Source organism: Pholcus phalangioides, unplaced genomic scaffold (assembly GCF_987345545.1).
Source record: "Pholcus phalangioides strain wild (caught in Gottingen) unplaced genomic scaffold, Ppha-v1.0 ptg000041l_1, whole genome shotgun sequence".
In the NCBI taxonomy this organism is placed as follows: Eukaryota; Metazoa; Arthropoda; class Arachnida; order Araneae; family Pholcidae; genus Pholcus; species Pholcus phalangioides.
The window spans coordinates 4,605,609-4,628,678 of record NW_028301627.1 but is presented as its reverse complement, the minus strand read 5'-3'; the positions used below and the strand labels follow the sequence as shown (position 1 = coordinate 4,628,678).

The 23,070-nt window shown below is 38.5% G+C and overlaps 1 protein-coding gene across 1 annotated transcript in view; it reads right to left on the bottom strand.

Moving 5' to 3' along the window:
• The window catches only part of LOC149065114 (uncharacterized), a 31,666-nt gene that overhangs the window by 1,134 nt on the left and 7,462 nt on the right, over positions 1-23,070 (bottom strand). The window contains exons 4-5 of the mRNA XM_089254440.1: positions 10,623-10,909; positions 10,161-10,297 (exon numbers count right to left, since the gene is read on the bottom strand). Of these exons, the coding sequence (XP_089110566.1) occupies positions 10,823-10,909 (87 nt within the window). The 3' untranslated portion in view covers positions 10,161-10,297; positions 10,623-10,822. The remainder of the gene's footprint in view (positions 1-10,160; positions 10,298-10,622; positions 10,910-23,070) is intronic.

Here is a 23,070-nt window from a genome sequence, read left to right as displayed (position 1 = left end):
CGTGTGCTCGAGAGAGGGAGAATGTCATTTTTTGTACTTCTGATGACTTCCAATGATACTAAATCATTATAATTTGAAATGGAGGGGGCGGCAAAATCATGTTTACCCCTCCTCACAAAAATCTTAGGTACGACCCTGGATGAAATGGTCTTTAACGATAAATAAACAATATTCTCATAACAAAATACAGAGCAAGAGAAAAAAAATTACTACTCACACTGTACTTGGCCAGCCGCGTTGAGTGTGAATTTTGGCATACACCATTCCCATCCGAAATATAGAACGAGTGATCAAAGGAAGAGAAAGAGTGAATTCCCCCAACCCTCACAGTCCAGTGTGCCAAACCAAAAGCGGCTATAGTAAATATGAACAAAAACTATTTATTCTCACGCTTCTACAGAGTAAAACAAGACGGGCTGAGGCGCAAAAATCACCGAATCGTTTCTCCTCTGATGAAAAACAGCACAAACTCTGAAATCGTGGTCTCAAAGGAGCAAACAATTCCAACTTGAGCACAAGCATAAAACATAAAGTGATAGGATAATCGGTTTTTAGTGATTCGTGTTTTTTTTTTTTTTTTTGGAGCATGTTAAATGTTTTCTTGTCAGGTGATGTTATATGAACAGCACTGATTGGACCAGCACTGGGGTGCGGAATCTTGAAATTTCTGGTGAACTCGCCCACATACAATCACGGTCACAATCGTGGGAAATTTCCCTTTCCTTTCAACATTAAACAAAATAATGATTGTAAGGAAAAAAATACCGTTCAATATCAGTGCCTTTCCCGAGTTCTTCCGATGAGGTGCTGGTTCTTCACAGACGAGGTCGGGAACAAAAAGTAGGCAACGGGACATATATAAGTCTCAAAAACTTCAATTACTCGACGTTTACACTTCAACTCGAACTCCAAATGTTTGGAAAAATGATCGTTTCTATACGTTGAATCGATGTAATTGTAGATTACAAAAATGTGTGGCTATCGAACGTTGTTCATTGCATACTACTACTTCACCAAACACCAACTCTGGCCATATCGCTATATTGCAATTTACTGCCATTAGTGAGATGGGTTGGAAGTGAAGGCGCTGTCTATCGGTGGTTGCCTCGAGTTCTTTAGGGAAAATATCTTATCTATATCCTCCCTTGGGTTCGAACCCGGGACCCTGACAACAACCTTCACGGTGGCAGATGAGCATCTTACCACCATGCCACTCGGGCACCTGTTCATTGCATACTGTCACCTCAAAAGCCCTAAACTTTAATGATCGACTAATTGACTAATTGTTGACAGATATGGTATCAGGACCACAACCAGATGCTTGGTCAGCCGTGGCAAGAACGCATTTAGGCGCCCCCTCTTAATGTTGAGTGAGGGAGAAGTCAAAGTGTGAAATTTGCGCCCTCTCTGGCCCGGCGCAACAGAACTCCCAGGCTCCTCCCTAGTTGCAACTCTGCCCAGAATAGTTTAGAGAAAAAAAAAACCACTCGTTTAAAGCACTAAACAGGCAATCAGAAAATGTCGACAGCTTACCGCGACACCCTTGACAAAAGTTGGTGACGCCCCCGAGAGTCTCGCCGCATGGTTTGAGAAACACTGATATCCAATATTTCGGTTTTTTCTTTTGGAACCACTTTTAAAGAGTTAGACTTGATATATTATCTGCTTTGCTTTGATATGGAAAACAAAAAAAAAACTTTTCCAAAAGGTGAAAGGTTACGTTTCTTCTTTCAAATCTTCAGGAGAATAATACAAGAAAACTCAAGATTTAACCGACGGTGATGTGATGTGAATTGTAGTAATTTAAGTAATTTATAATATGATTTTTAAAAATTTAATGTTGTGGGTAATTTTTCAACAACAAAATGCAATAGAAACCATTGAATTTTTGTAATATTTTTTGAGGTCTATGGGGTGTGAGGGTGTCATTTTCAAAAATAATTCAATTGTACGATTTCCATCCTTATACGACGTTTTGACGTGACCTGTTGAACGTCTTGTAAACAATATTCCACTTGTAGAATGGGAGAAATATAACCTCTGGCTAGTTGGAAAGTTAAGTTTCTCCTTTTTCTGTTTCACTGCTATTTATAGGATTTCCAATTCAGAAAAGCAATAAGAATCCGACACCATGAAGCTCAATGGGCGATTCCATTGGGGCACAGAATGCAAAGGAAAGATTAAAAGTTTCAAACCTTTGAAGGAAGACCCTCATGAAATCCGCATGTAGGTCTTGTGAGTTTTGGAAATACCAATTTCCAGGAAGTCTTTTTGACTGTTGTTGTCTGGAGGACTTGTGTATGGGAATAGGATGAAAGAAAGAAAGGATCCCCAACACACGAATATTGTTTGAATGTATATCTACAGTGTGATAATTACAATGTAAAATATAATACTCAAGTGAAGTAATTATTATAAATCCCAGGGACACTAAATTGCTGCTCGCGAGTTGTTAATGGTTGCTCCCTGGGGTAAGATGTAGAGTTGATTTTCTTTTTTTTGTGGAGAAAATAAATGCTTCCTTCGGGGAACCTCGTATGGTGAACTGTGTTTGCCGGGCCGGGGGTTAGTATTTCTTTCGCCAGAGATGCTGCAATAATCAAAGTAGAGCGACAACAAAACAAGTACCTACGGAAAGCGCTAAAAGCGAACTGGTTCCCTGGTTCCTTAGGAACACGCACATAAGACAGGACACAGGACAAAGACAATTTTCGAATTTGCAAAAATACTCGCGAAAATTTTTTCAAAAACTTGAGGCATCTGAATCAAATATCTAGATACAACAGTGGCGACTTTCAGAGGCTACGCCACCCTAAAAATATATTAGAGATGGAAAGGCCCAACGTGCCAGGCCTGTAGATAGTCAACTGTAAATATTCGTAGAAACTAAATATATATATATACTAGGGGGGCTCTGCCCCCCTGCCGCCTTTGGCGGCCAACCCCCCCCCCACTTCTCTCCCGGACATATCTTGTTTATTTCGTCCCACTTCATCAGCGTGCTATGGAAAAGGGGAAAGGGACGTGTGAAAGCACCAGCCTACTGAAGAAGCGAATTTTAATGAAAATAATAATAAAGCAACAAAAAACAAATGAGATTCATCAAGTATCCCCAGAAAACTTCCCCCATGGGGGGTCCCCAGATTCAATTCGCTGAATTTCAGTGGGGCCCCACACTGGATATATCTTGGGCTACCGATGTGTTGCAAATTTTACAATGTTAAACCACAAAAATCAATGAGATACATTCAGGGGCACCGAATTACAACCTGCCAACATTTCCATGAAGCCCTGACCTGCAAGCTTGTCGGACACCCCCCTGTGAGAATTTTTCATTTTTATCAATTTTACAACGAATAAAATCCAGGGCCCCACATCCAGTAGCGGGGACACAATACGCAGATTTTTAGTGGGGCCCCAGACTGGCTATATCTCGGGTTTCGGCTGTGGCAAATTCTACAACAGAAAAGAATGAGATTCATCCAGGGCCCCCAAAATGAAACCTGTAAACATGGGGCCCCCGACTTGGAAGCTTGTCGGTCATCCCCCGGTGCGAGTGCCATGAAAAATTTTCATTTGTATTCGTTTTACCAACGAATAAAATCCAGGGCCCCAAAATGAAACCTGTAAACATGGGGCCCCCGACTTGGAAGCTTGTCGGTCATCCCCCGGTGCGAGTGCCATGAAAAATTTTCATTTGTATTCGTTTTACGAACGAATAAAATCCAGGGCCCCCAAAAAATTACCCGGGACACCAATTCGCATACTTTTAGTGGGGCCCCAGACTGGCTATATCTCGGGTTTCGGCTGTGGCAAATTCTACAACAGAAAAGAATGAGATTCATCCAGGGCCCCCAAAATGAAACCTGTAAACATGGGGCCCCCCGACTTGGAAGCTTGTCGGTCATCCCCCGGTGCGAGTGCCATGAAAAATTTTCATTTGTATTCGTTTTACCAACGAATAAAATCCAGGGCCCCAAAATGAAACCTGTAAACATGGGGCCCCCGACTTGGAAGCTTGTCGGTCATCCCCCGGTGCGAGTGCCATGAAAAATTTTCATTTGTATTCGTTTTACGAACGAATAAAATCCAGGGCCCCCAAAAAATTACCCGGGACACCAATTCGCATACTTTTGGTGGGGCCCCAGACTGGCTTTATCTCGGGCTTCCGCTGTTGCAAATTCTACAACAGAAAAGAATGAGATTCATCCAGGGCCCCCAAAATGAAACCTGTAAACATGGGCCCCGACTTGGAAGCTTGTCGGTCATCCCCCGGAGCGAGTGCCATGAAAAATTTTCATTTGTATTCGTTTTACCAACGAATAAAATCCAGGGCCCCCAACCAATTACCCGGGACACCAATTCGCATACTTTTGGTGGGGCCCCAGACTGGCTTTATCTCGGGCTTCGGCTGTTGCAAATTCTACAACAGAAAAGAATGAGATTCATCCAGGGCCCCCAAAATCAAACCTGTAAACATGGGGCCCCCCGACTTGGAAGCTTGTCGGTCATCCCCCGGTGCGAGTGCCATGAAAAATTTTCATTTGTATTCGTTTTACCAACGAATAAAATCCAGGGCCCCAAAATGAAACCTGTAAACATGGGGCCCCCGACTTGGAAGCTTGTCGGTCATCCCCCGGTGCGAGTGCCATGAAAAATTTTCATTTGTATTCGTTTTACGAACGAATAAAATCCAGGGCCCCCAAAAAATTACCCGGGACACCAATTCGCATACTTTTGGTGGGGCCCCAGACTGGCTTTATCTCGGGCTTCCGCTGTTGCAAATTCTACAACAGAAAAGAATGAGATTCATCCAGGGCCCCCAAAATGAAACCTGTAAACATAGGGCCCCCGACTTGGAAGCTTGTCGGTCATCCCCCGGTGCGAGTGCTATGAAAAAATTTTCATTTGTATTCGTTTTACCAACAAATAAAATCCAGGGCACCCAAAATGAAACCTGTAAACATGGGGCCCCCGACTTGGAAGCTTGTCGGTCATCCCCCGGAGCGAGTGCCATGAAAAATTTTCATTTGTATTCGTTTTACCAACGAATAAAATCCAGGACCCCCAACCAATTACCCGGGACACCAATTCGCTTACTTTTGGTGGGGCCCCAGACTGGATATATCTTTTGCTTCCGCTATCGAAATTTTTCAACGTTAAAGCGGCAAGAAAACAATGAGATCCATCAAGGGCCCCTGGAAATGAAAACTTTTTACTTATACGTGAAATCTTCCCCGGGTACCCCGACCCTGTGTTGGGAGCACTGCTGTTGTGTGTGTATATTATACATATATATACCTCTCGGCATGGACCTCCCCCCCCCCTCCACAAAGGAAGGGCTGACAGGGGCCACAACGATTCTTATCACTTTTTGATTTTTCACACTATAAATTAATCACAGAGGGGCCCCTGAAAAGCTGGTTTGGGGGCTCGAAATCTAAATTCCAGCCTAAGGGCTCTGCTGTAGGATGTAGGAGCCTCTTGGTACATGCACATAACATGGTCCCGATGGGTCAAATGGGTCCCGATATGTGAATATCGACCCAATATCGATATATGATATCATATCGATATATGAATGTGAATATCGATATATGAATCGAACCCACTTCCGTAACAGACTTCCGTCACTCGGTTGCTTAGCAACAGGCCCTTTTCGAGTTTGTTTGTGATTTTATATTATAGAATAGATATAGAATAAAAAGTCTACTTTCTACACAGAAAATATTATCGAAAAGAAAGCGCGATGTCAAAGCACTTTCCCCGTAAAGCCGGGTTTTCCTAGGAGTAGGCTTTCTGCTGCGCGTCCAGCGTGAAAACTGTGATTGGTCAAAAAAACCTGAATTTCAGGTTTTTAACCAATCAGCGTTTTCACGCTGCACACGACGCAGAAATTCTACTCCTAGGAAAACCCGGCTTTAAGCAGGAAAGCTGCGAAAACGAAACTTCCTCAGCTCAAACAATCAAGACACTGTACGATGACAGTGATTGGCTGAAGCCCGTGACTGCCATTACGTCACAGTCAGCTGTAAATATATTGTAAATAAATAATGGTGGAGGTATATTTACTCGAGAACTTTTCAAATCGTAAGATAAACAACGTTTTATAAATTGTTGTGAATGATATTGTGCCATAAAAAAGACACATTGGCCCTGATAAAATTCCGTTTGAAAATTCCTGCTCGAGAGATGGCTCGAGCTTTTTTTTCCCCTAGCAACAGGACAGCGGTGCAATTTCAAAAATTCGAGAACTCCGGCTAAAAACATCAGATAAGGGGCCGTTCAAGTATTACGTCATCATCGATGGGGAGGGGGTTTCCTATTTGCTGACTTTTGATGACGGGGGGGGGGGGAGGGGGGTTTGAATAATGCTTACGTCATCAACCACCCTTTATGAAAACATGAGTTGGATTCAGAGGGGCAGAGCTGATGACGAAATTTTGCTGACGAGGGGGGGGGTCAGCGTTTTGCTGACTTTTGCTGACAAGGGGGTGAGGGGGTCAAAAATGGCTAAAAATTTGCTTACGTAATATTTGAACGACCCCTGAATAGAATAAAATGAAAAAGAATAGGAATGGTCCCTGCTCGTACAGACACACATTGATTTATGTGACGCAAGGTTTCAATTTATCTGACTAACCCGTGTGCGTTGCGCCATAGTAATGCGCGCGAAAACAATAAGAAAACTGGTCTAAAGCTGTCTTGCCCAGTCGTAGATAGATAGAACCGCTCACAGCCCCGGACTGGTGCAAAGCACCCCCCCCCCCCTGCTCGCAAGTTTCTAATTACTCGCGTCGTTCTCCCCATGAAGACAGCCATCAACTCAATGCAACATATAAGCCATTTGACGAAAATCGGTGACTGAATGCGATGTCTAGGGAGAAAAATTACACGTGCGCCCATTGGCACATAAGGACCGGAGACACAGCCTGGGATTTCGAAAGAAGTGTGGAAAAGACTTGTGGGCAAGAAAGAAGAAAAACTCGTATGTAACCGAAGTGCTCCCAGTCTAAGACTGACATTCCACTGAAGTGTCTATCTCTCGGAGCATTTTTATTACACATCATGTGCATTCCGTGATTGAATTGATTGCAAAATAATTTCTACCAGATATTGCGAAATTATTTCTCTCCTTGATTTATATCATAGTTTCCCAACCTTTTTGTACCCCCCTTCTTCCGAAATTTTTTCTCCTATCGCCCCCAACGCAATCTAACCCATAGGATCCTCTGTTATACCCGTAGCTTCTACCGCCCCCCTGGAACTTTCCGAAGGGGGAGTTAACGCGCACGTTGGGAATCATTGATTTATATCAAGAAAAACGATAAACATGTTGGGGTAAATCGAGAAGCCATCCATACTTAGAATAAGACAATCATAATATTCTTTATGGGCGTTGTATAATATTTTATCACGTGTATATATTGTTTATAATTTGTGTTAATTGCATTTTTAATTGGGTTGCTGTATTTTTGAAATATATGGCATCCATATTGTTATGGGCATCTTTTTCTCAGCCACCTCGTTGGGCATTTTGCCTCTTGTGGCGTTGTATTTGTATATACTATTTTTTTCAATAATTCTAAAATTATTTGTTGAAAAAATTTTAAAATTATTGATTTTTCAGTAATTCTGAAGTTTCATCACTTCTGGAATATTTTCACTTATTAATTCAGAGTTTCCATCAATTTGTTCCGGAATTATTACTTTTATTTATTCTAGAATTATCTATAAATCATATAAAGTATATGTATCAAATTTCCTTAAATAATTTTTCAGGTATGTCAATGAAGGATTTGGGGGGGGGGGGGACAGGTGACCCATTCTGAACAGATGGATCTAGATTAGAGAGCAATTTAGGGTGTACTGTTCCCCCCCCCCCCGAATTATTTTTGTTATATTTAAATCATTTCCCAGCTCTCCAGGCTGGAGTATTGGCATTTTTTTTCCGCGACAATGCTGTTGTCCTCTGTAGACACAAAAACCGCTTTTTCGAGGTTTAGTTCGTCCTGAACTGGAGTATGCTGTAAGGTTTTGGAGACCATACCTACAGAGGGACATAGACTTGGCTGAAGGGGTGCAGAGAAGAGCTACGCGTGTCCTTATTGGCACACAGGGCTTGAGTTATGAAGAAAGACTTCATTTTTTGAATATGTTTACATTGGATGAACGCAGGTGTCGAGGAGATATGATCGAAGTGTTCAAAATTTGCAATGGGATTGATAGGATAAATCACGAACTTTTAGTACACCGCCAATCGACTGCTTTTACAAGGGGACTCCAGTATCGAGTGGTGAGGGACAATGCAAGGTTTTGGTGTCGCAGGGAATTTTTCTCTAATAGGGTTGTTAATAAATGGAATAGCTTACCCCCGGAGGTTGTAAAGTGTAACACGTTTAAAAAGAAATACGATAAACATGTTGGGGTAAATCGAGAAGCTCTATCCATACTTAAAATAAGACAACCATAAGTATTCTTTATGGGCCTTCTATAATATTATATCACGTGTATATATTGTTTATAAGTAGAGTGACCACACGTCCCGTATTTCCATGGACAGTCCCGGTTTTCTTTCTTTTTCTGGCCGTCCCGAAATTTTTACAAAAGTGTCCCAGTTTTTCCCCGTTTTTTACATGACGACTACTTGGGTTTTTATTCTTCATTGAAGTCAAAGATTGAAATTATTTTTCAACTCATAAATTATATTATGATAATTACAACTATAAATAAGAACATTAATTTGCCACATTTGTCTTCTTGAACGTTTTACATCGTGCAATTCATTTCAATCCACTGCAATTTGCAGTAACGCTTCGTTTCCCGACATTGCGATGCTTCCGTAAATTCAGCAATATTTGGCAACTTTGTGCATTTTTGGCGTTGTTCTTGGCGATAATTGGCGATGTCCCGTATTTTCCCGTATTTGGAATCCCAATTTCCTGTATTTCTCTCAAGGAAATATGGTCAGTCTATTTATAAGTTTTATTAATTGTATTTTTAATCGGGTTGCTGTATTTTTGAAATATATGATATCCATATTTTTATGGGTATCTTTTTCTCAGTCACCTCGTTGGGTATTTTGCCTGTTGTGGCGTTGTATTTGTATCTGTATTGTCCCACATATTGGCTCGTATTTATCCATTTATACGAATTTATTCCCACCGTTTGGAAAAAAAAAACCACAAAAATTAACAAAAAATTCGAAAAAACCTTAAAAAAGAAAAAAAACGGGAAGCAGTTGCCCTGACTGGTGAATTTGTTACCCATCAAAGAAATTAAAGAGTGATTGGTTGAATTTGACTCCTTCAATAAAAGTATGAGTACGGTGGTTGATGCAGGCAATTTATCATTGCTATCCAAATTTCATATGATCTTTCTTTTTCTTATGATCTTTGTAGGTATTGCGGCATTTGCGTGAATATTTACTTCATGTTGAGTTCTTCTCAGACTTAAATTTTTGAGGCCATGACCAAAAACACCCGTCATCGACAAGTTCTATTTTTCCACTGCAACACAAACAAACGTAAATTGATAACCATAAAAGTCTTATTTTTCACCTCCTTCATAGGCGTCTGGTCCCGTCTTTATTCCCACAATCGGACCATAGGGCTGGACATGAGAATAAATCTGATTCTGCTCTGTGTTGAGTAAATTTATCAAAGCCTATTGACAAAAAGGCCTATGTGGGCCAGTCTGTATTCCCACAACCAGCCCATAGAGTTGGGCATGGACGGAAGGAATCTGGTTCTGGTCTGAATTTGGGTTGCCCAAATATCTCCAGCAAAAACATTCTTCACTATCTCACTCCAAAGAAGAGAATTTGATGTATCTGAAAAGAATAGTTTCATAGCTTTATTGGATAGCATTAAGGTGTTTCAAAGGTCGAAAATGGTATTTTCCTACGTGTTATTAATCTGTTTTTTGTTTTTTTTTTGCATTATTGAAAACTTGACAAGGCAATCTAACAACACATCTTATAAGGTAATACTATTGCGCAGCCCACCCAAATTTTTTTTCAAATCTATTCCCAGCCCCCTTCTTGTGACAAGTTGTTATTTGTATAAAATTATTTTCGTTCGTATTGCTCTGAATGTTTTGCGACGTCTATGATATTACCAATAAGCAGATTTTTACATTTGTTGCTGTAGTCTACTCACATGGCAAGTACCATATTCCGGGATTCCTCCGACGCAAATTTTTTGCGTTCTGTTCATGAACCCTTTCAATTCATCGCAACGTTCGGGCGGAATCACTGGAAGGTCAACGTATCGCAAAAAGTCTTTCGGGGCTGTATCTGGAAAACAAATGTTAAAAAAATGAATGTCACAAGTCCTGGAGGAAAAAAAATCTTAAAGAAAGCTACACAGAAAAGTGAGAGTGTTCATTCATCAATTAGAAAAGAAATTAATCACAAACTTGATAAATTTCAGCTAAAATTTATTCATTTGAATTTGGATGAAAATCTTACGGTCGTATTCACCAACACAGTTTAACCTGCGATTGTTGTTCAAACTCTGTCGGTGAATACGGCCATTAATCTATGAATCTTTTATTAATCCATATTTGGATACATTAGGAAAAGCATCTGAAATTACGGTCATTCAAAAAAAAAGTTTTACCATTTTGGAATTGGCGACCATAACCAACTGCAGTAGGCTGTGTTCCGCGCTTCGGCACAAAGTTTTTAGTAGTTATCTTGGCCGTTGTGACGCTGATTCCAAAGGACCGATAGTATTCAAAGTCAACGGGTGTGTCAAGCTCGATCAGTGCGAGGTCGTTATCCCCTAATGTGCTATTATAATCCGGATGAACAACGTAATTAGCGGGATAAATTGTTATCCACTCGAGTTTGTCCAATACATATAGTCCTCCGATGATCAAATTGAGATAATGTTCTCCTGTAAAACTAACATTTTGTTTGAATGAAATTGTATAATCAGATCATATATAACATACAAGCATATACAGAAACACATTCAACATACACTTTTGACCTCAAGGGACATGCCTGACCTTCCAGTACCGGTCTACAAGGGTTTCTACGTAGATTATTTTTCTTAGCAACAGCCTATTATGGTTTAGGTCGGTTTATAATTATTCAATATACAGTTTTTTTTTTGTTTTTTTTTTGTATTTATGTTACAAAGAAATTTTACATACAGATGGATTGTATCATGTGGTTGTATTATTGTTGTAATATAGATTATAGACTGGTGTTCATAGAAAACGTGAATATATTGTTATTAGATCTTATGTAATTATTTGTATGATTGATTGTATGGTATAGGTTCATTATTTTTGGAGCGGTGTATCTATAACTCTTTTGAAATAACGTTTTATTTGTTTTTGGCACTTTATATATGTTATTTAATCTAGACGACGTTCTATTTTGTTTCATTTCTAACCAATTATTGTTTAAGAATGAAAATTTTATTAGTCTATAAACATAGTTTTGTCTTATAGTTAGCTTATGGCATTCTGTTTTGTTGGTGTTTATTGTGGCGCTTTTTATTTGGGATCTTATCTTGTTATATATATTATCTAGTTTTTGTATATCTATTTGATATGCACCTCCCCAAGCAGTGATTCCATATGTTACTGTTGTATATATCCAAGCATAAAATAAATCTTTTAGAAAGTTATTGTCTATTGTGTCTCTTAGTCTATAAAGAATTGCTGTATATATTCTTAATTTTTTTATTATTTTTTCACACTGTGATTTCCATTTTAAATCATCTTGTATTATTATTCCTAGGTAGTTGTATTCATGTACTCTTTCAATTTCTTGACAGTTACATTGCAATATATGTTGACACGGACAATGATCATGAATTTTTATTCTTAAATTTGCCAAACTATTTATGTTTCTTGTTTTTAAGCATATGTATTTAGTTTTCTGTATGTTTAGTTTTAGTTTATTTTTCTTGAGCCAGTTACTGATTTTAAATAGGTCCTCTTCAACTTTTTTTTATTAAATTTGTCATTTCAGTGTCTTCAACATACAGTACTGTATCGTCTGCGAATGAGATTAATTTACCATTTATGTTGAGTTTGAATATATCATTTATGTAAATGAGAAACAATATCGGGCCAAGCACAGATCCCTGGGGGACACCTTTTTTTACTTCTATGAATGTACTCATTTCTTCACCTATTTTAACTGATTGTTTCCTATTAGAATAGTATGATTTAAACCAGCTCAATATGTTTCCACGTATACCAGCTGTTGACAATTTTCCTGTGAGTATCTCAATCTACGTAGTCAAAGGCTCTTTTTAAATCCAGAAATATCGTTATAGAAAATTTATTGCAGTTGAACCCGGTATTTAAATAATTGCACAGCTCTAAGATGGCCATTTCTGTACTCTTACTTTTCTGAAACCCATATTGGTTAGGAGCTAAATAATGCTGATAATTAAGAAAATCTACGAGCTGTTTTTTTATGCACTTTTCTATTACTTTTAAAAATATTGGAAGAATTGATATGGGTCTATAGTTTAGTAAGTTATTTGTCTCTCCTGATTTATAAATGGGGTGTACTATGCCATACTTTAAATCACTATAAAAGACTCCTTCCGTTATAGATGAGTTAATTAGGTTTTTTATTACATCCACGTGATAATGGGCAATTATTTTCATCATCTTAGGGGTTATTTGGTCAATTCCACTTGCTTTATTAGTCTTCAATTCTGGCATAGTCTTATCAATATTGAAGCCGAGGCGTACACATAACACAAATTTATTAAACATTTTAGCACAAATTACCAAGACACAAATATAAGACAACTAAGAATCAGACAAACTGAACGTGAACATGCTTCTCTGTGTGAGTCAGCGAGTGATACAGTATATATGAAAGATCTTCGTCAGGAGTTGGGGGGAGGAGAGTTTAGTTTTAGTTCCAGTCTCAAAGTCAAACCAAAACCAAAGATGTTCTTCGTTTTTGCGGTAAACAGTGTCCGCCTCAGTACCCCCCTTCCAGTGACTAACGACACAGTCTGACAACATTATTGAATCTGACAGGATAGCGAACCTGTCTTCCGGAACGCGTGAAGCGGTCTGGGGGTTTCGGAAGCACATTAATTTTGGGACACACTGTATTCGAAATTGTAGTTGTAGCATCTTCATTCACTGTGAATGCAGGTTTGATTCGATCGATACATACATTTGTTGGTTTTCCATCTATCAGAACTTTAAAGTTCTTTTCTTTTCTGCTGATCACCGGAAACGGTCCGGAGTAGGGTGCTTGAAGCGATGTTCTCAACCTGTCATGTCGGATAAATACATGAGAACAGATGTTTAATGCTTTATGTACGAACACATTATTTTTGTTATGAGAGCTTGTTGGCTTCGGTTTTAATGCTCTCATGTGTTGCCTGAGGTTTTCGATGAACATGGACGGATCTTGAATTTTGTCACTCGAATCGTAAAAATCGCCAGGAAGACGCAAGGAAGCACCGTAGACAAGCTCAGCTGGTGTTGCACCTATATCTTCTTTCAGTGCTGAACGAAAACCGAGAAGAATGGTTGGGAGGACTTCTGTCCACTTGGTGGTGTGGTGAGCCATAATTGCAGCTTTTAATGGACGGTGAAAATTTTCGATCAGCCCATTTGCTTTTGGGTTGTACGGTGATGTTCGCCACTTTTCCACACCTAGAAGAGCAGCGAGCTGAGACATTAGTCTTGACTCGAACTGTCTGCCTTGATCAGTTGTTATGCGGTCTGGTGTGCCGAATCGGGCAATCCACTCAGAGTAGATTGTCTTTGCGACTGTTTCAGCGGTAATATCTGAAATCGCATATGCTTCCGGCCAACGTGTTACGCGGTCAATTAAAGTTAAACAATAAGTTTTCCCGTTTGATTCCGGCAAGGGTCCCACAAGATCGCAATGAATATGTTGGAATCGTGCAGTTGGCAGTGAAAATTTTCCTAATTCTGATTTCGTGTGTTTGTGAATTTTAGAACGTTGGCAATCAATGCATTGGCGTGCCCACTCACGAACATCTTTATTCATAGACTGCCAAACGAAACGGTTACGTATAAGGTCAACAGTACTTCTAATACCTGGATGAGAAAGGCAATGTAAGTTTAGGAAAACTTGTTTGCGAAATTTAGCAGTGACATAAGGTCTTACTTTTCCAGTTGAAAGATCGCAATATATTTGAGAATTTGAATTGGGCAATTGAATTAATTTCAATTGCAACCCAGTATTAGTGTCTGAAATGAGTTGTTTCAGTTGTTCGTTTGATTTTTGATCATCACTGAGTTCATCATAATTAAGAGGCTGGGGGACAATAACCTCACTTATGCGCGATAGTGCATCGGCAGCTTCATTTCGCTCACCTTTTAGATACTCGATATCAGTAGTGAATTCTGATATGTAAGAAATCCACCGTGTTTGCTTATTCGAGTAAGTGTCCGTTGCCTTACGAAAAACGTATGTTAATGGGCGATGATCTGTAACAATTTTACAGTTTCTAGCCTCTAGCATGTGTTTAAAAAATTTAACAGACTCGTATATAGCTAATAGTTCACGGTCAAAACTTGAATATTTCATTTGTGTAGGTGTAAGACGTCTTGAAAAGAATCCCAGGGGTTTATATTCTAAATTCTGCATTACACTTAAGGTAGCTCCAATTGAAATTTCGCTAGCATCACAATGAAGTATTAACTTATCTTCATTTTCTGGAAACACTAGCGAAGTAGCGTTTAGCAAAGCTTCTTTTGATTTTTCGAATGAATCTAACAAATTTTTAGACCATGTAATGCGAGATTGATCATTTTTCTTTTTAGACCCTTTTAATAGGTCAGTTAATGGTGCTAGTACTTCAGCAGCATGTGAAATGAATTTCCTATAGAAATTTAGTAACCCCAAGTATTTTCTGAGTTGCACCAGATTTTCTGGACGTGGATAGTTCATTATAGCTTTTACCTTGCCGTCCAAAGGTCGAACACCACCTGCTGATATTTCGTGACCCAGAAAGGAAATTTGTTGTTGACCAAAAACACATTTGGAAGCATTTATGTTTAGTCCGTACCTACTAAACCTTTCCAAAACAAGTTCCACGTGCTTAATATGATCATTTTCGTTTTCAGAAAAAATTAAGACTTCGTCTAAATAACTGACAGTAAAATCGAGACCTTTCAGTACCTCATTCATAAATCTTTGAAATGTCATTGGTGCACATTTCAGACCAAATGGGAGATATAAAAATTCAAAACTACCAATGGGAGTAGTAACGGCAGTTTTTGGTACATCGGATTCATTTATCGGAATATGATAGTATGCCCTTACTATATCAATTTTGGAAAATATTTTCTTTCCGTGCAGAACATTAGTTATGTCATGTATATGAGGTAATGGGTACCTATCTGGGACAGTTATAGCATTCAAGCGACGATAATCACCACAAATTCGGTACGTTCCATTCGATTTCGGAACTACATGAATTGGAGAAGCGCAAGGTGACTTTGATGGGCGACAAATTCCATTATCAATCAAATATTCAAATTCTTGTTTAACTGCTTGTAATATTTTTGGATGCAGCCTTCTAGGTTTACAGAAAATTGGACTTCCGTTTGTTTGAATAAAATGCTGAGTGTTATGTTTTGGAGGACGGGAAAACTGCGGTATTGGATTTGCCAAAATTGGAAATTGTTCAAAAATTTTATGATATGGTGATTCACCAACAATCAATTTCACTGTGGGTACTGCAGCATTGGACAGTACACCTTTTGTTTGCATGTTAGTGATAGAGTCAATTAATGCTCTATTTTTTAAATCCAACACGAGTCCGAAATGTGTTAAAAAATCAGCACCAATAATAGCAGTATTGACTTTTGCAATGAGGAAAGTCCAACGAAAATTTCGACGAAGCCCTAAATTTAGCTCTAAATGTTTTTTTCCGTATGTTGGAATTTTCGTGTTGTTGGCTGCATAGAGAAAATGTGAAGAACTGTCCTTCACATTGGGTGACACAGGAATGCAAGAGATGTCACTACCCGAATCGATTAAAAAATTACAATTTGTCGCTTTATCATATACGTAAAGTCTACATTTAGTAGGACCTGCTGCTGCACCGGAAAAAGTATGCTGTAACGATGCAGCAGCGTGCTTTAGTTTTTTGATTTGTATGTGCACGGCTGGTAACACTTTGTTGCTTTCTCACCAAATTTATTATGATAGAAGCATAGTGTTTGTGTAGTATTGAAGTTACGATTTCTAAAATTACGGCTGTTGCTTCGGTAGCGAGAATGAGTACGCCCTCTTGAATAATTTTCATTTTTAATTTTCGTTGACAAATCTGCAATTTGAATTTTTAATTGCGATATTTCACTACGCAATTGTGCAATATCAGATTTCACAGAATCTGATGAAGGGCCTGACTGTGAAGAAAGCGCAGAAATACTCGGTATTGGTCGTATTTCGGAAATTTTATCGGCTAGTGTGGCCAACTCAGTTAAATCTGCAGTTGACACTGATAAAATGGCCTGGGAGTTCAAAGGTAACCTTTCCATCCAAATAGTTTTTAGAAAATCTTCAGTTACTGAATTTCCTGCCAGCTCTTTCATTTGTCTCAGTACAGAGGATGGTTTCTTATCCCCAAGAGTCAATTCAGACAACAGTTTGCGGATTTGTATCGATTTAGAATCTGTAAACTCAGCGATAAGCCTTTTTTTAAGTGCTTCGTATTTGTTTTCGGCTGGTGGATTAAGCACCAAGTCTGAAACCGAATGAAGCGAGTCGGCATCTACAGCTGCTAAAACAGTGTTATATTTCGTTATATCGGAAGTTATTTGTGCTACTGCGAAATTAGCTTCCACTTGCACGAACCATAAAGCAATATTATTTATCCACATTGGAGGTAATTTACAAGATACCCTTGCGACCACCGTGGGATCCGTACCGTCATCCATCTCGTAATAACAATAACGAAATAGATGGGGGAAAACGAGGATAAAATTCCAACTATAAAATTATTTTATGCGAACAATATTAGAATTTTACAGGAAAAAAAAATATATATAAAGGCCGGAAGATTAGCGAAAACAGTAGCTCACCGTGAGAAGATCCCATCATGCCAATGGAAACAGAGGGAAAATAATCCAGAGCTTGGAAATACGACCAAAAAGTTTATTCAGAAGGTTCTGTTCATTTGAGAGTCACCACTGAAGCCGAGGCGTACACATAACACAAATTTATTAAACATTTTAGCACAAATTACCAAGACACAAATATAAGACAACTAAGAATCAGACAAACTGAATGTGAACATGTTTCTCTGTGTGAGTCAGCGAGTGATACAGTATATATGAAAGATCTTCGTCAGGAGTTGGGGGGAGGAGAGTTTAGTTTTAGTTCCAGTCTCAAAGTCAAACCAAAACCAAAGATGTTCTTCGTTTTTGCGGTAAACAGTGTCCGCCTCAAATATCATAATCGTTAATTTCAAAGAAGTACATAGAATTGTTAGAATTAGTCATTGTTTGGTCATCTTCACAATTACAGACTGTGTTTAATTCTATTTCTTCCAAGTTTCTTGTAACAAAGTCTTCGTTAAATTTCTCCGCTAAAACGTTATGGTTATCTCAGATAGGGAGTATATTTTGCTTTGCACTTTTATTAAGTATATTCTGATTTATACATTTCCATTGCATTTTTTTGTTATTCTCGCATTTCGTAAAAGTATCTCTGATATATTCCTGTTTTATTTTTCTAATATACTTTTTCAGTTCCTTATTGTATTCTTTGTAGTCTTACTCGTATGACATAATATTTGGGTACTTTTTGTATTTTTTGTACAATTTTTCCTTATAATTTATTTTATTTATTATTTCTTTTGTGATCCAGTTTTTTTCATCTTGACTTGTTTCGTCCATAAATTAGAGTTTGATTGTATGATATCCACGAATCGTTTGTATTTATTTTGTATGCATCTTTCTTCTATGACACTAACGAAATTTATATTTTCAATGAATTTTTCAAATTTATCATAATTTATTATTTTTATATGTTTGTTTTTTTCATTTTCTTCTATTTTCTTTTGTGAAAAGTTTATGTATCCTAATACTGGATAGTGATCTGTTATCTGAGTTTTATACACTGTGAATTTTTCTATTGAATTTATTTTTGATCTATAGAATACATGGTCTAAACATGTTTTATTATTATTTGTTTCTCTTGTTATATTTTTGTGAAGGGGGACCAGTTATTGCCATTATGTTAAGATATTGAGAAGTTTCGTTATCATCTCCATGTAAATTTATATTAATATCACCCACTATTAAAGTATTTTGCTTCAATTTCTGTAAATTTTGTTCTAATTCATCATTAAATTGTGAGATGGAAAAAGAATGCGAACGGTATAAGAGTAATAAATCAATGTCATAATCAGGGAGGTATATACACAATTCTTCAGCAGTTAAAAATTTAACATTTTCCTTTTGTATTGATTTGATATTTTTATTTATATACATTATTACTCCCCCGGCTCTATTGTATGTTCTACTGTTTATATAGCAATAGTAATCTATTATTCCTGCAAGATTGTCAATATAGTAATTAAATAATTCTTCACTTTCAATCCATATTTCACTTAGGCATATGATATCTATTAATTCATTTAAAGTTCTAAGAAATACCACCAGACTGTCAAAATTTGCTCTTATACTTTGGATATTCAATGTAAGAAACGTCAATGTTGAGTTTGGTTCACTGGGGCAGTTCATAAATTTTTTTGCTTCACTAATGTCCTCCAGAGGTCGTTGGTCCTGCATCTCGAGAATGTTCTCTGTGATCATTTGTACTGTGGCTTGATTCTAACTTTTGCAAATGTTCTTGGTTTGTTATCCTGATTACTCTTGAGGTTTCATCCCTCCGGAGAAATATTTGCCCTTCTTTCGCCCACGCGAACTTGAAATCCAGTTTATTTTTCGTTTGTCTAGCCAGGTGAAATAACTTCTTCTTTTCAATGGTTAGATGTTCGTTCACATATATTCGGACATCTTGAAAGATCGGGTTTATTTTATCTGCTGTAAGGGTATTCTGTCGCTTAGCCTTTTGAATCCAGATGTTTTTTGATGTTTCACTATTGAATCTTACTACGATTGGTTTGGGTATATTGTCATTTCTTGTTGGGACTCTGTGAGCACATTCAATTTTAGTTTTTTCAGGTATTTGTAGTTGTGTTTTTACTGCTTGAATTATTTCTTGTATATTCTCATTTGGGCTTTCTGGTATTCCATTTATCTCAATGTTATTTCGTCTCATTTTACAGGTACAGCATTTTATACAAGAATTCAACACACTGATGGGTACGCAGCGTCTGACGTTTGCAGTCTCATTGAGCCGATCGGGACGAGCGTCTCGAATATAGCGTCATTGTATAATTTCAAGTCTGGTTGTATTGCAATTTCTTCGAATGGGAAGTAATTTTGAAGATTTGTTGTGTACTGAGCATTTTCATGATATATAGACACCTTTCAATTTAATCTCTTTCTTTCCTTTTGAATTTTTGTACATTTTCAATGAGCAGTTGTCGGACGTGTGAGCCACTTCGTTGGGTATTTTGCCTGTTGTGGCGTTGTATTTGTATTTGTGATGATCATGATGACATTCAAAGATGATCGAATCTGAAGCTGCAGAAATCAGATACTGCGAACGTGCCGCACAAAAAGGGGAGGGGTTGAGGCTTTCAAAATGTCTGTGGTTAGAAATATTCACATCACAATTCAGTATTAGGCCGGGATTATACACTATTACACTGTAAAAGTTTGATAAAAGTTCGTTTATGAAACTTCAAAAATGCAACCAATACACGGATCAGTTAAGTTCGCTCAAATGTAACAGATGTGTTTACTTGTTACATTTTTCAAGTTTTATAAAATAATTTTTAATCAAAGTTTCTTAGGGTAATACCAGCCTTAGGCCGGTATTACACTATAAAAGCTTTCTAAAAGTCCTTTTATAAAACTTGAAAATTCAACCAATGAGATTATCGGTTGCATTTGTTCGAATGTAACCTATGAACTTTACTGGTTGAAATTTTTTAGTTTTATAAAAGGAATTTTATCAAACTTTTACAGTGTAATACCGGTCTTATGCCGGGATTAAACTTTAAAAGTTTTGTAGAAGCTCTTTGATAAAACGTGAAAAATTCAAGCAATAAGATCACCGGTTGCATTTGCTTGAATGCAACCGATGCACCTATTGGTTAAGTTTCAACTTTTATAAAATAAATTTTATAAAACTTTATAGTGTGATCCCGGTCTTAAGCCCAGATTACCCTATAAAAATTTTATTATAATACTTTTAAAAATGCAACCAATAAATTTATTGGGTGTTTTTTTCAAGTTTTATAAAATAACTTTCATAAACCTTTTGGAGCGAAATCCCATCCTTAGATTAGTCACTTCTGGAATTTCACTTTTTTTTTAGTTTATAGACTGAATATCGAGTGAAATATGCTTGTAGGTTTCGGGGGGGGGGGAAGGGTGCCACCAAAACTATTCAAGTGCGTAGGGCCTTCAAACGTCTTAATCCGGCCCTGAGTGAACACCGTACGTGGATAACGTTGTTTAATAAAAGTATTTTTTAAGTTTAAAAAAATTAAAAGATTAAAAATTTAAAAAAGTAATAAATATTTATAAAACACACTGCTGGCCACCGTAAATGCAACACCCTGAAGGAAGCATGCAAATAATATGAAATTTACAACATGCATTAGCGGAGGTGAGATATGCAAATGATTAGAATTTCAGCGCAGACGCACATCACGCGCGCCTGTGGCGCCACTTCAAAGCGTTATTTAAGGCTTGGAGATTTCGACGATTTGAAGTACAGCAATTGTGTTTTTCTTGTGGTTTTTTTCAAAAAAACGATCAATTATGCCTCGTAGAAAACAGCGATCATCTTTTGATCAAGTATCCGAGTTCGACAGATGAAGGATAGTGGCCTACCGAGATTGTGGATTATCTTTCAGGGAAATCGGTAGTCGTGTTGGACGAAACCAAACAACTGTAATGCGGATATGTGATCGTTGGATGCAGGAGGGTACGACGGACCGACGTGTTCGATCGCATCCACCTCAGTGCACCACTTCACGTGATGACAGGCGTATGGCAGTGACGGATCGCTCAGCCACATCACGAACCATAGCACAGCACATTCAGTCTGTACCGCATCATCCAGTGTCTGCGCGTACCATTCGACGCCGTTTACAGCAGAGTGGTCTGTCCGCAAGACGTCCATTGCTTCGTCTACCCTTGACGCAGAACCACAGACGTCTCCGCCGGCAATGGTGCGATGAAAGAAGGATGTGGACGGCACAATGGAATGAAATTGTCTTTACTGACGAGTCACGCTTCTGTCTGCAACACCACGATGGTCGGATTCGAGTCTGGAGACACCGTGGAGAGAGGATGCTGAACAGCTGCGTTATGCACCGCAACACTGGTCCTGCACCGGGTATTATGGTATGGGGCGGTATTGGATATCACTCTCGCACTCCTCTAGTACGCATTGCCGGTACTTTAAAAAGCCAGCGCTACATCTCCGAGGTGTTGGAGCCAGTTGTCCTTCCTTACCTTCAGGGCTTGCCCACAGCCATATTTCAACAGGATAATGCGCGACCACTCGTGGCACGCATTGTCCAAAGGTTCTTTGTCAATCGCCAGATTGAATTGCTTCCCTGGCCAGCTCGCTCTCCGGATCTTTCGCCGATAGAAAACATGTGGTCCATGGTTGCTCAACGATTGACCCAGATTACATCCCCAGCTGCCACAGCAGATCAACTTTGGCAACGCGTGGAAGCTGCTCGGTCTGCTGTACCCCAAGAACACATCCAAAGTCTCTTTGAATCAATGCCGAAGCGTGTGGCAGCGGTGATCTCCAACAATGGCGGCTACTCTGGCTACTGATTTTGGCAGGAACCACACTTCACAGAAGTCTATAAATTTAATCATTTGATGCTTGGTCAACATGTTATCTACAAAATAAATATTGTTGCGATATCTCTTGTCTTTCTTGGTGTTGCAATTTGGGTGGCCAGCAGTGTAATTTTAAATATTTAAAAAAAAAAAAATTTTTATACAAGTTGTTGACAAGTTTTATTGTATAAAATTGTAAATTATGGACAAAAGGCAGTTAAAGTTGCTATATCTCCATCTCAGAAAGAAACGGAGGGATAGACGTATGTGGGTATATCGTGTTTGATGAACAGGGACCCTCACATGGTGTTTTAAGGGTATTTATGGCAAATAATTAAAAAAATTCAATGCAAAATAAGCTTTAAAAAGTAGCCAAAGATGCGGACGAATTCGCTCCGCATCCGCATCGTGTAAATAGTTCCGAATAACCCTATTGTCAAAACTTCTATGTGGGGATGCGGAGCCCGCACTTAGGTTTTGACACATGTGGATGACGTCCGGACCCGCATGAACATTTCCTAGGTGCGGGGAAATTTCGGCTCGTCTGAAAGGCTCAGTATTATTCTAATTGTTAAAACTTCTTACGGACCCGCATCCACTCCGTTTGAAAGTGGTCTTACTTAGCTAAAATTAAAAAGCACGATCTCATCGTATCAGCTGAAGAGTTCTGTATCACCCGACATGACAGTTGCTCAATTAAAATCTGCCGTTGTAAACCACGATGATTATGATGAAGATTTTATGGAAGAGTTTCTTCTAACCATCATTAGTGATAGTGTCAAAACGGCAAGACGAAATCCAAATCCGAAACTTGAAGATGCAGTTCGAACTTGAGAAACTCCAGCTTCAAACCGAAGTGGCTTATAACAGTGCCAGCTCTGTGTCAACGTCACCAGAGCTTAAATTTGAACTTCAAAAACTGCTCCCGAGTCCAGACGTTCAAAAGGACGACATATTATTGTTTCTATCTCTCCCTGCAGGGCAACTCAAATTGGCGAAAGTCCCTGAAGAGTTTTGGGTATCCCGCCTCATCACAGTTCTGCCGAGTAGTGCAGCATCGCTGGACATGTGATTATAATCATGTAAAAGGGGTCCACCTGAAACGTTTCGGATTATCTGCCGAAACATTCCGACATTTGTTTG